Source organism: Plasmodium brasilianum, chromosome 4 (genome assembly GCF_023973825.1).
Source record: "Plasmodium brasilianum strain Bolivian I chromosome 4, whole genome shotgun sequence".
Taxonomy (NCBI): Eukaryota; Apicomplexa; class Aconoidasida; order Haemosporida; family Plasmodiidae; genus Plasmodium; species Plasmodium brasilianum.
Window position 1 is genome coordinate 977,916 of NC_090117.1, and position 14,899 is coordinate 992,814.

Consider the following 14,899-nt stretch of genomic DNA (forward strand, 5'->3'; position numbering starts at 1 on the left):
ACATGTATGTTTGTATACCTCTTAATTATGAAAAATATAATATATGTATCATTTAAAATGAATTCTTACAACATATAAAATATATTATATATGTATACACATCATCAGAGTACTTGCAATATGTGTATACACATATACAACTTCACATATAAATATGTATTCATATAAATGCGCACAGCATACACGTGAATGTAAATATATATATATATATGTACGTATATATATGTATATGTAAGCATATATATGTGTATATGTAAGCATATATATATGTATATGTAAGCATATATATATGTATATGTAAGTATATATGTATACACACGTATATACGCGAATGTACTACTGAGGCGTTTACAAAAAATAAAAAAATTATTCTATGCACGTAAAAACATATTTTTAAAACTATATCTCACTGTATTCATAATTAAATACATGACAAATGTATGTAAAAAAAAAAAAATTAAGGCAAATTGGTTTTTTCAAAAATGAACAAGTGATGTTAAATACTTTTTATAAAGATTAAATCTTAGACAAAAAAAAAAAAAATAATAAAATAAAATAATAAAATAAAATAAAATAATAATAATAATAATAATATTAACAACAATAACAATAATGAAAATAATAACAATAATGAAAATAATAACAATAACGAAAATAATACTAATAATAATTATTAATAATAATTAAATGATGAAATAATTTAGTGATTACGCGGTAATGTAATAAATGTTATGCTATTTACTCTTTTTTTTTTTTTTTTTGGAATTTTCCTCCTAAAGTAAAAAAAAAAAAAAAAAAAAAAAAGTGAAAATGAAAGGAAGCAACATATATATTAGTATGCTTGTATGTATACACATATAATTGTGTATAAATGTATTATGTACTAAATTTTGGACGATATGTACAATTTGAGTTATATTTTCTTTTTGTGCTTACTTCTATTATTTGATCAGCCAACAAATTTGCTTTTTCTGTTGTTTCCTTCAATTTTTTTTCCTTCTGTTTTTGCTTTTTTATAATATTTTTTTGTTCATCTTTTTTTTTTTTTTGTTCATCTTTTTTTTTTTTTTTTTTTTTTTTTTGTTTTTCTTTTTTTTTTTTTTCTTCATCCGCTTTTATTTTGTTATGGTGAAAAATTCTGTACGCATCGGAAATGATGGTTTCGCCTATACAAGTTCAGGTGAAAAAATGGACGGAAAAAAAATGTAAAACCAAGAGGACAATGCAAAACGAAAAATGCAGAATGAAAAAAGAAAAATGCAAGATATCTAAATGGGAATATTCAAAAACAAAAAACTCGTTCTTAACATATTTTCTGCGTCAAAAAACTAACACGTCGTTTTATGAAACTTATTATTGTACGAATTTTTTAATTTTATTACCCCATTTAGGCGATAAGCAATTTGCTTCGTGTATTATTAAATTAAATTCTTCTAAAAACTCGTTACATTGCTGAAAGGGGGAAAAAATAAAATAAAAAAATAAAACAATAAGAAAATAAAAACAAACAAAACGCAAAAGAAATACAGTTAAAATATAAAAGATACTAGCAAAAAGGACAAAAATGAAATGGAAAAATTTCTTAAAGTCTAACAATAAACGGCATTCGGAATAATTACAAATAGTATACAACTGTACGACTATATAAGCAATATTGCAAATATAAAAGGCTTCTTACCCCATCTAACTCCCTTGACATATTATCATCGATATAATAATTATTATATAGTCGATGTTTTTTATTTTTATCTTGAAATATTTTATTACATATTGGTAGAAAATAAATGGCTTTCTTTAGTAACAAGACTTTTAATTTCACAACGTCCTCACTTGCCAGTTTTCTGTAACAAGATAGGAGAGGGGGGGGGGAAAAAAAAAAGCAATTGTAAATGACGACGGTGCAGCGTAATAAAAAAAAAATATACAAAATAATACATACATATATATATATATAGTTGCGTATACACACAAATTAAATATAATTTATGCATGAACAGAAATAAAAAATATGAACGTTAATAAAATAAAACTATATATATACATAATATATATGTGCATATACACCCACATTAAATATAATTTATGTCTGAACACACTTATATAAAAAATATGAACGTTAATAAAATTCTTAAAAAAAAAAAAAAATCTTGATACCTCATCCAACTATATTGGGGATCATTCAATTCACTATCTTGTGTGTATTTATCGTCATTATAAATATCATCTAATAAGCTTTCTAAATATTGTTTATCTACTTCATTATTATCAGAATTTAATTCCTCAAGTATGTCTGTATTATAATTAACTTCAATTTTTCTTTCAACTTTTAAGTAGTATTTATATTTTTCTATTTCATATTTCTTTGAGAAATTTTCATAGGCATTATACTGTTTATTTTCACATCTTAAATAGCTAAAGAATTCTTTTCTCTTATTTTTTTCACGAATAAAGGTACATACACTTTTATATATAAAATAAGAAAATATTAAAAATGGAATCACAACAAAAATTAAATATAACAATATCATCTTTTTGAGGAAAAAAAAAAAAAAAATGTACTTACTAATACAAATCAGAACAAATTCTTTCTTTCTTTCTTTTTGACATATTTTATATTATTATTTATTCTTTTAACTATTACAAATGGGGCACATATGTAATTACATATATAAATAAATATATATATTATATATATATACTTTTGTTAGTATATATATTTTTATACATAAGATGTTATAAAAAAATAAGTATGTTAATGAACGATTTAAGAAAAGAGTGCGTCAGTTATAAATCATTTAATGAATAAGAGCATCATATGTAAATATTAATTTTTACACCAATCTAACTATATAAATTACGTAAAACATATAAATGAGAATTAAAAAAAAAAAAAAAAAATAAAGAGTTCAAAAAAAAGAAATTTATGGAAGTTCTCTATTCATACTTCAGCTTTTTTCAATTTTTTTTGTGTTTTTTGTTCTTCCTTTTTTGATTTTCTTTTATTTTTACCCTTTTTACATTTTTACTTTTTTACATTTTTACTTTTTCACTTTTTTACTTTTTCACTTTTTTACTTTTTCACTTTTTTACTTTTTCACTTCATCTTTTTGCTTTTTTTTTTTTTTTTTTTTATGGTTGAGGGATTTTATAACTTTCATTACAGAATCGCGGAGGCAGCAAATGACACAATTTTAGCCTATGTGTGTACATAAGTATATAAAGTAATAAATTTGATTACAAACAACAACTAATTATAAAAAAGTTGAAAATACAACGAAAAATATTTGAAAAAAAAAGAAAAAAAAATTTTGCAATTTATGATTCATTTTTTAAATTAAAATTTTCAATTTTAAAAGCGAAATGTATAGATATTACAAATACTACAAATGTTAGAAAAAATCAGAACACTTCAATTTTTTTTTTTTATTTATCCTATGCGTATTATTAGGGATAAGTGTTACAAACATTACTTTTAAGAAAAGAAAAAGAAAAAAAATTTGGGCAATTATTATTTGATAGGAAGTTGAAATATATGGTAAAAAAAAAAAAAATTGCGCAGGAATATATATACAAACATTGTATATATTATTTTACGTGTATATATAAAAATGCATATGTAATATTTATGTTTAAGCGTTTGTAAAATGTTCAATATGTAGAGCAAAAAATCTAGTACAGTAACTAGGGGGAGGGGGGGAAAAAAAAAAAAAAATCTGTTAAGTTCCCCTTTAGATATAATTACGTATATTATATGTATGTATATATACAAATGGGGCTATATCTCAGAACTTTGTTCTTCTTTTTCTATTTCTTCTATATGTAAAATACAGCTATGTGGAAGTATATTTCTTATTCGATTTAACTGTATATAATTTAGTCTTTTTTTTAACCTGATCTTTTTAATTTTTATATTTACTCCCTTTTGTTTATTTCTCTATACCTTTAAAAACTTATTTTCACATTTATTATTTCAATTTTCGTTTTTCCTTTTTCTATTCCGTTTAAAACACACAATAATGTTTTACGAATCTTTTCAAGAAAAAAAAAAAAAATATATATTCGAATATGAATGTAAGTATTTAAGACTAGATATAATTAATCTTAATTTTGTTCATATATATTATGCATGATATATTAGGTTAAAATACAAAACGTTATAAATATTATATTTTTATTGATAAAAGACTTTTATACGTCTTTTTCCTCAAAATAAAAAGAAATGCTATATGCTTTTGTTAAATGACATATCATGATATATTTCCTGAGTTGTATTGAACATTTGTTTGTTTAAATAATACATAATTTGTGCCAGTTACACAAAGCAAAGCTTAAGTGAATTTCACATAAAATCGACGTATATATATACAGTTTATGTATCACACATGTGTGTACTTATATATATGCATGTATTTGTACATGTGGATGATAAACTTACAAATTGGAAAAGTAAATCATTTCGTCATTTGTCACTCGTCTATTCTATACAAAGGTAAATAATTATAACTAAACAAGTCTATATTTGTGTTACCAACAGTTATTACATCTGTAGATATAATGAGAATTTTATCCTTTTGATATGTTTTTTCAAAAATGGGAAAAAATTATTGTTTAATTGGTTGAAAAAAGTTTACGTACAAAAAAAAAAAATATATATATAATATACAAATGAATAAATAAATAAATAAATAAATGAATGAATATTACTACATATACGTTCACACATGCACGTACACTGATATAGGCATTCACACATAAATTTACATTTTAACATTTGTGAGTAAGAAATATATATACAAGAAGTATCAATACTACGGCAAAACATTTTTACGTATTGTTACGCAATTATTTCCTAAATAAACAGACATGTTTTTTGTAATCATCCTCCGTTCGACAGAAAAGGAAAAAAATAAAAATAAAATAATATGCACAAAAAACAAAAAATAAATGCATATAATTAGACTGCCCAGAATGTTAACTGTATAATACTGTAAATAATATTATTATTATTTTTTTTTTTTTAAAGTAAAATGGCATGCACATTTGAAAATTAATGTCTGCTTCCTGCTGAATGAGGGTTGTTTCGCGTATGTACATTTATACATTATATATACGTAGTAGAAATACATATTATAAATATGTAGTATATATAATTATAAATACGTAATATATATAATTGCAAATACGTAGTAGGTATAATTATAAATACGTAATATATATAATTGTAAATACGTAGTAGGTATAATTATAAATACGTAATATATATAATTGTAAATACGTAGTAGGTATAATTATAAATACGTAATATATATAATTGTAAATACGTAGTAGGTATACATACTATAAATGCGTAGTAATATACTTACTATATATAAAACTTATATATACATCTTATGTATGTATACATAGTATATCATATATATTTTTATGCGTACATACATATATTTATATATATGTACATATTCACATTTACGCATAATACATGCCATTTCACATTTTTTTCTTTACAATTTTTTCAATTATTTTATGTTTTTTTGGTTTTGCATCATTTATTTTTTCATTAAAAGGAAAGCAAAGAAAAAAAAAAAAAAAAGAAAAATACAAAATATTCGTATTTGCACTGCTAAATTTTTGCTTTTTGTAGTTAATTTTTCATTTTAATAAATTTCATTTTTCACTTTTTACTGATCATTTTTTATTTTTTGCCCTTCATTTTTCACATTTTATTTTTCATTTTTTATTTTTCATTTGTCACTTTTCATTTTTCATTTTTCACTTTTCATTTTTCACGCTAAACATTTCATGCATTTCTCTTTTTTCGTTTTTCATTTATAAAAAATAGCAAATATTGATAAAGGAATAGTGTATAAATATACGTACATACTACTATGTACATTTATGTATATACTATACGTGTACATAAATGGCATAACACATATATATCGTATATATATTATATACATACATACATATATATATATATATATATATATAATGTACACCTTCCGAGCAAACGATTTATTATCGTCCTTTTGATTCTTTTCCTTAATATTTTTTAAAATTATACGTACATATATATATATATATATATATATATATATCCATCTATATTATATATGTATGTGTATATATGTACATATGTATATGTACGCATTTTCCATTACTTTTGCCGTTATTTCCATTACCGTTTTTTTTTTTTTTTTTTTTTTTTTTTTTTTTTTTTTTTTTTTTTTTTTTTTTTTTTTTTTTTTTTTTTTTATTATTTTACTTACTGTACATGCGAATTGTTTTTAAAGAGTAAAAAACAACTCAATTTTTGTTTTTATTATTTGAGGAGTTCGTTCCTGTTCCGATTTTGTAACTTTTCATTTGACCATTTTCATTTCACGCTTTTCATTTAACCATCTTCATTTCACACTTTGCATGTTACTCTTTTTATTTTATATTTTGATAGTTTAGTCCCATTACCATTTTTGTGTAGCACTTAATCTTTTATCGTATTTTATTTGTATTTTATTATGTTTTTTTCATTTCATTTCATTTTGTATGTATATACATGCTTAACTTTTAACGAGCGTTCTATTTGTTAAATTTTTCACGTTCGTGTGTATGCAAGTGGACTATATCTTTTTCCCCTTTATACGTAAACGGAAAACTTAATTAAATTTTTTTTTTTTTTTTTTGTTCTTTTGTAATTTTGATATTCAAGTACTTTATTTTTTTCTTTTAACAAAACACAACTGGAAAAAAGAAGCAAGGGAGAAAAAAAAAAAAAAAAAAAAAAAAAAAAAAAAGAGCGATTTATATATGTCTTTACTTATCCACGTTGCTATTTGTTTTCTTGTAATTTGATTTTCCTCAAAATTTCCTTCCAATTACGTTAACTTGTTCACGTTGTTATTTTTCTCAGAGCAAATATGATTAAAAATGTCTTTTACGTTATACTTACATTTTCATTTTTTCTATTAATAATAAAGTGCGAATACTATACCAATGAAAAGAAAGATATATTTATTGAAATCGAAAGCAGTAATGCCAATTATGATAAGCGCAATGGGAATCCGTTGAAAGACAAGGCAAATGAAGCACGGTATAAAAACAGTGCAGCTAGTAATAAGAGGGATAAGGTAAATAAAGAAGAAGGTATTCAGTTAGAGGATATAAAAGAAGATATTATAAAAAGGAAGAGAAAAAATGAAAATTATGATAATGAAAAGAAAAGCTATAATACTTTTTACAACTCAAAAAGTGAAGCAACGAAAGAGGATAGGAAGGAAAGAAGTGTGGGAGGGAAAATTCGTCATAAGAGCAGAGAGGAAATTAACGAAGAGGGGAAAACATATAGTATGCATGCAGAAGATGGTATTAGCAGTAGCGATCTTAACGATGATAAAGATGATGATAAGACGAATAAGAGGATGCCCACGAATTCAGTGGAAATCAGTAACGAACAACACAGTAACGAACAACACAGTAACGAACAACACAGTAACGAACAACACAGTAACGAACAACACAGTAACGAACAACACAGTAACGAACAACACAGTAACGAACAGCACAGTAACGAACAACACAGTAACGAACAACACAGTAACGAACAGCACAGGAATGATAACTTCCTTGCACAGTTTCAAGATAGAATCGAAATTTATGATGGCATTATTGACGAAATTGTTATTAGAAGCTTGAACAGCAGGAGGAATTACACGTATATGAACATGTTAGAAGAATATTCATTGATGACAAAGATGAATAAAGAGATGTACGATACGTTAAAATACTTAATTCGAATTGTTAAGTATAGTACTATTAGTAATATCCCGTCTTATAATGAAAAGAAAATGGTATTAAAATATGATGTTAAAGAGAATATATATAAAAAACATTTTATTATTTCATTATTTCGTTGGTACAATACATTTAAAATAGTAGAATCATCTTTTGATAAAACTAATTATGTATTCTACATTGATGATAGGAATAATATATACTCCTATAAATATACCTATAAATTAGTTTTAAATTTAGTGAGTTCACAAAATTTCTTATTTTATATCAACTTAAATAAATTTTCGTTATTAGAAATTTTGGACAGTTATAATAAATACAATTTTAAAATTAATAACACGATAAGGTACTATCCTTCTCATATGTATAACTTCGAAAATTTCAATGATTTTGTCTATTCATATTTTTCTCATTATAATCATCGTTTTTTTGAAAAGCACAAATATTTAATAGATGAAGAGGTATGGTATAATAAAATAATACATGATGATAATAACCAGTTGTTTAAAAAATTAAAAAAATTAAATAATAATTTTATTTTATACAAATTTAAGACCAACTCTGATGTTAAAGTCAACTACTTAGAAGCAGAAATGACGTTAATATTTTCCATCTTCAAGGATTTCCTGCTTCATTTGTTGAACAACTTATATAATGAATATTATTTCGATAAGATGCAACATGCCGCGGGTGGAGCAAAGGTCAGGGAGGTGCCTAGCAGAGCGTCCGGTGTGGTAAAAGAAGCGGCAAAGGAAGCGGTAATTGGTAAAGAGATCGATGTAGCGACCGATGTAGCGACCGATGTAGCGACCGATGTAGCGACCGATGTAGCGATCGATGTAGCGACCGATGTAGCGATCGATGTAGCGATCGATGTAGCAACCGATGTAGCGATCGATGTAGCAACCGATGTAGCGATCGATGTAGCAACCGATATTGCTAATACTGAGGTCATGTCGGATTCCAAGAAGGAGGAAGCGGAGAAAGTGCCAGAATCGGCCGTAGGCTATGTGAGAGGAGATGAACAAGTTGAATTGAAGGGAGCATATCACCACCCGAATAATAGTACATATGAAAATATGCACAGCGAAGGGGAACAATGTTCAACGGATGGAGGGCTTAAGGGTGATCATGCAAGTTCGTGTAGAAGAAGTGCAGAGAGTGGTGGAACCCATGGAAACGCGAACAAGCAGGGTGATACTAAGAGTAATGTTCATAGTAGTGCGAATGTAAACATGTATAACGAAGAGAAAGATAACCTTCAGAGTAACACGCGCAGTACTGTTATTGATAGTATCAGTGGTAGTAATAGTAGTGATGATAGCGTGAGTAAGGAAGGAGAAATGAGGAACGATCGCTTGGACATGGAAAGTGGTTACATAGAAAGAGACGAAGTAGAAGATGCAGATGATGATGAGAGCAAATATGCTCCAAACCAAGAGAAGAAGAATGTAGATGCTGGAGAGGAAGATAGTGATATATGGAATAACATCCTAGAATCGTATTATAAATTATCTGGTAATGAAAATCTTAAAAAATATAATAATTATATAATAAAGAATTTAAACCGTTTTCTTAATTTATCTGGAGAAAATTTAAATAATGATTATAATAATTATAAAAATAAATATGAACTAAAAGATGGTTTTATTATTAACAAAAATATGGATAGAAATATCGCATTGATTTTTAATCCGTCAAAAGATATCTTTTCTTATTTGAATCAAATAAACAATAAAAAAAAAATAAATTTTAAAAAAATATATGAATATTTACTAACAATTATGAAATATAAGGATGGTAGTAACTTTTACGACAATCATTTGCAATGTAGAAGTAGAACAGACATGTTACAATATATTGAAGAGAAATATGGTCTGCCGAACTATTATGAGATAAGTGAGCAGAACATAATAAATGGTGTGGATCACTTGAGGGAAAAGCCTAGGACAAGAGAGGAGATGTTCTCCCACATGAAGCGGGACGATTTGAGTAGATTTATCATTTTAAATGGAAATGATGGCGGTGGTATTGGTAAAATGGGGAACATTCAGACAAAGGAGGTATCCAATCCTAGGGAAATGTACAGAAAGATAGATCTGGGGATATACACCCCTGCGGCTACCCAGATGAAGGATAAAATACACGATCAGCTGAAATTGTTGAGGACCAAATTTACAGACAAGTTAAAAAGTGAAGCAACGTGTGTGTTAGCATTTCTATATTTAATAGGAATAAATGATGATAATGGGAAGTTACAATTCCCATATGGTTTTCCTAGAAACATTGATTATTCAGTAAAACTTATTAGAAAAGGTAAAGATGGTTTATGTAATTTTTTGAGTGGTATATTATATCATATAAATTTACCCATTTTTGTAAATAATTCTTCTATTTCTATTACAACAGAAATAAATGATGATATTATTGATATGAATGATAGTTCTGTTAATAGCTTTTTTTATATTTATTATAAAAATAATAATATCATAAGAAATTATGATTTTTTATCGGATGAAAGTAGGATTATACCACGAGTAGGGGATAATATAAAATCAAAAATTATTTCGTATTCATTAGGATCAACTAAAGATGATTTTTATAGTAAATTAGCATTTACTAATAATATAATGAGATTAAAATATAAAAATAAAATGAATAATATATATTTGAAAGATCATTTTGATTTTACTTATGATAAGAAAAATTATGAACATTCTGTTATCAAAAATAATATTTCTCCTTTTTTAACATCATGTAATTACTTACTAAGTAATATATTAGGAGCAGTTGTAGAATCGTTAAAATCTTCTTCATCAATTGAGAGTGGATTATATGAAGAATATATAAATGAAAAACATAGACATCTAATACATAACACTGTAGATCATAATAAAAATTTGTTTGAATATTTTTTAAAATTAGCTGATAGCAGAAACTCTTATGCTCTTGCAGCATTAGGAGAAATATATTATTTAGGAAATGAAAGTATAGGTGTCGAAAGAGATGAAGTCAAAGCTTTTGAGTTTTGGAAAAAAGCTGCAGATCAGGGAGATAGCACTTCCGCCTTGTCAACTGGATATGCTTATTTAGATGAGTACAAAAGGTTTGCAAAGAAGGAGGAGATCGTGAAGAACATGAGTCGAGATGAATTGCTCAACATGATAAGGGGTGAGAAGTCAGGCAACGCGGGGAAGGGTAGCGTTGGTAGTAGCGGAAGCAATGGAAGCAGTAGCGTGTTCGATTTGTATGAAGAAACAAAGGACTTGGGTCAAACAGAGGGAAAGAATAGCATGAATGGGAAAAAAAGTGGAGAAGCAAAAAGTACGTCTAGAGGAGGAGAACAGGGTCAAAGGGGTGATACGAAGGAAGGCAGAAGAGAAGAAAACACAGATGAGCATTACGCACTTATGTCTAATGTAAATAGAGTGTCCTTCTCAAACGAAGGTACATCCACTGGATTGAATGATGATGCTCTAAACGGTTTTTCAAATATATCTTCTAATCAGGAATATATGGGAGATATGCCACAGGGCAGTTATGTGAATTCTTTCTTTGATGGATCATCTACATTTTATGATGGATCGGACTCGTCTGCGCAGTATGGAAGTACAAATGTAGGGGGGGAAGGAAGCACTACTTACGAAAATGGTGCTCATAAGATAGGGTCAAATATCAAAACTTCACATGTGGTGCATGAGGGGGAGAAGAATGACAAGCAAGGGGAGTACGTGCAAAGCGGGGATAACAGTCATAGTTCTAGCAGTCAGACTTATGAGGGTGGTAAGCAGATGGACGATAATATTTTTGAGGAACAGGATGAGGTTATTAAAAAGTACATGGATGACCTAAGCAAAGACGCTAATAAAGCGTTTAAAAATGCGGAGCAATATTTTCATAAAGCAATAAGAAACAACGAAGGTAGTTTAGAAAACATTTTAGCAAAATATAATATTTACAAATTCGGGTTAGGGACGAGTAAAAATTTAGAACTAGCTGGATACTATTTAAAAAAGGCAGCAGATAAAGGAGATAATATATCACAGATGTTATTAGGGCATTATTATTCAGGTACAGATATAGGTATAAAATTAAAAGATTATAATGATGATAAAATAGAAAATTTTAAAAAGTCGTATAAATATTATAATATGTCAGCGAAGAATGGAAATATTATTTCATTATATAATAAAAATATATTAATATTGAAAGGAGTTAATCCGAATTATAAATCATTTAATGAAAAATGTGAAAAAACGTTGAAGCATTTTCATTTCATTGGTTTATTTAATGATCGTTTATATGCTTTAACAAAATTGTTAAAGAGAAATTATCAGTTTAAGGATTATACTGGTTCCTTATTAGTTTCTATTATGTTGTCCGAGTTAGGAGATCATCCTAATAATGTCAATGCTTCTTTTTTGTGGACTTTGAAAAGGCAAACTATGCAGGTATTTATGGAAAAGTACACCATTGTTGAGAGTAACGTGGAGAAATACAGGTTGGCCTTAAGCATGGAGCAGGACAGCAAGGAGAAGAGGGGCGGTAGTGAATCCAGAAGTGGAAGTGCAGCCAGTAATGGTAGTGCAGCCAACAGCGGAAGTGGTCAAATAATAAAACGAATTTACAACAAGGAGAAGGGGGTAAAATATACCATTCAGAGAAATTCAACAGTCAGTTGGAATTCAATTTTAAAAAGCTGCACTATGATCATATCAAACATTTTTGAAAAAAAAAAAAAAAAATGTTTTTGTTCAAATGAAATTTTGTCATAATTTGAGAGAAGAATTGTTGCATCGAAATCGAAGAAGGGGTGCTGTCTTTAAAAAGGATAACTGGTATTACATGAAGGATATAAATACATTGGAAGGTATTAAACACAAGGGACTTATTACTGCTAATAGTGGAAGTCAGGAAAGAGAGAAATATAACAGCACGAGTAGTAGTGATACTCCGGGAAAGGGCAAGGTGGACAGAGGAAGTTATGGATACGTGAATAATGAGCACAAAAAAAAAGGCGAAAAATTAAATGAAGGCACTAATGAAAGCGTGAGTGAAAGCATGAATGACGAAACGAGCAAAAAAAAAAATTTGTACAACTACGACACGTATCATCTGTCAAAGAAACACAGACAAATGGAGTTACTCGAAAATTATGACAAAATTATACTAAACGAAATAAAGAAGGAAAAGGACAACGAAGGAAAAATTAGGAGGATAGAACAGGTTAAGAACACCATTATGGAGCACCTCCGAACAACGGAATTTTTGCACTGTTACTACAAACCCATGTCTTACTATCAAATTAAGTTGGAAGAAGAAAAACAAAGGCGATTAAATGGAAGTATGGAAGGCAAGAACCGTAGGGAAACTAGTAGTAACATCATGCGTACGACAGATGCTCAAGATAATCAGTTTAACAGATATTCCACTTTACTAGAGAGTGAAGACATAAAAGAAATATTTTATTACAAGAAGAAATATTCTTCAAATATATTTCATGAAATTCAGAGTTTTTCCAAAAACTGTGATGTGTGCAAACAATACTATGATATATATTCAGCCTATTATGGATATAAAAAGTCAAGTATTGATTTAATTAAAAAATATAGGGAAGGTGATGAATTTACTATAAAAAGTAAAAGAAAAGAATTACAATATTTAATAAAGAACTCAGGTGAACATAATCATGAATCTCTTTATTATAAAGCTGTTTTTTTAGAAAATAATAAATTAGATAGTTTAAAAAATATATTACAGATATATTTAGAATTAGCAAGAGATAAACATCATGCTTGTAATGTTATTGGAGTTTTAGGTATTTTGAAAATATTTTTTAAAAAAATCTTTTTTGATATCAATATTTTTAAAAGACAGAAAAGAGAAATCAACACGACTTCTGCCATTCCCATACATACATTTTATGACTCGAACACATGCACTTTGGAAGATAATTTTTTATATAAAACCGAATTTGATAAAAAGTGTTTTAACTTTGACTATTTGTTAAAAAACAATTATATTTATTCCGAAATTAGGTATACGGACATCTTTAAACTTTTGTATAGTTTATTCTTGTCCTTCTTTAAAATGAAATAGAGCACTTGTGTGTGAGCAGTTAGACTAAACTGGAGGTAATGTTCGTGGTAAGATTGGCGGATAAAATGGTAGTTAGGCTAGTGGACAGACTGTTTATTAGGCAAGTTGGACAAGTACATGAACCAATGGAACCATTAGATATGAAGACAGATACCTGGATATACACAAACTGCGTGTGCGTCATGCATGTTAAGTCCACACGAACCGAATACATAAGTGTGTAAAAATATTTCCTTGCGTAGTAAGGTGCGAACGCGTGATATACATGTGGGTGCATGTTCTTATGGATGAATTTTATTTATATAACGGAATATACTTCCGTACGCAAGAAATGTGAGCATGAGAATTTTCAAGATTAGTATGCTTCATATGTGTGTTTATACCCACGTGCCCTATATAATTCGTACTTTATTTATTTATTATTATTTATTTATTATTATTTATTTATTATTATTTATTTATTATTATTTATTTATTATTATTTATTTATTATTATTTATTTATTATTATTTATTTATTATTATTTATTTATTATTATTTATTTATTATTATTTATTTATTATTATTTATTTATTATTGTTTATTTATTATTATTTATTTATTATTGTTTATTTATTACTGTTTATTTATTATTTTTTTTGTTTTTTTTTTTTTTTTTTTTTTTTTTGTATCTTTGGTTTAATAAATTGCCTCATTGCAGTTTGGAAAAACCCACATTTATTTAGACAAAAGCATGCATTAACTGATGTTTGAATTTGTACTTCTTTTTTTTTTTTATACTATGCTATTATTAATTTGTGGAAGGCTATTTCGTTTCAGTGTTTCCTCTTTTTTTTTTTTCTTTTTATATGTATGTGTAATATCCGTTATAAATTTAACTGCTTAATTTTTTTTTTGTTCTTTGCACCCATATTTGATAATTAAGAATTCATAAATTTTAGAAAATAAACAAAATGAGAAAAATATGCAAAAAAAAATAAACTAGATAAAAGACATCAAAATTAGCAAAATG

The 14,899-nt window shown here is 26.7% G+C and overlaps 2 protein-coding genes across 2 annotated transcripts; one reads left to right on the forward strand and one right to left on the reverse strand.

Moving 5' to 3' along the window:
- Nucleotides 1-734: 734 nt before the first annotated feature.
- MKS88_001219 (translocation protein SEC66) lies at nucleotides 735-2,528 on the reverse strand (the record flags this gene model as incomplete). The annotated part of the gene is made up of 5 exons (XM_067214129.1): nucleotides 735-773; nucleotides 937-1,166; nucleotides 1,383-1,452; nucleotides 1,679-1,841; nucleotides 2,155-2,528. The coding sequence occupies 5 exons, from the start codon at nucleotides 2,526-2,528 to the stop codon at nucleotides 735-737; spliced, it is 876 nt and encodes a 291-aa protein (XP_067075146.1).
- A 4,386-nt stretch (nucleotides 2,529-6,914) lies between these two features.
- MKS88_001220 (Sel1 repeat-containing protein) lies at nucleotides 6,915-13,887 on the forward strand (the record flags this gene model as incomplete). The annotated part of the gene is made up of 2 exons (XM_067214130.1): nucleotides 6,915-12,465; nucleotides 12,572-13,887. The coding sequence occupies 2 exons, from the start codon at nucleotides 6,915-6,917 to the stop codon at nucleotides 13,885-13,887; spliced, it is 6,867 nt and encodes a 2,288-aa protein (XP_067075147.1).
- Between the last annotated feature and the right edge of the window lie 1,012 nt (nucleotides 13,888-14,899).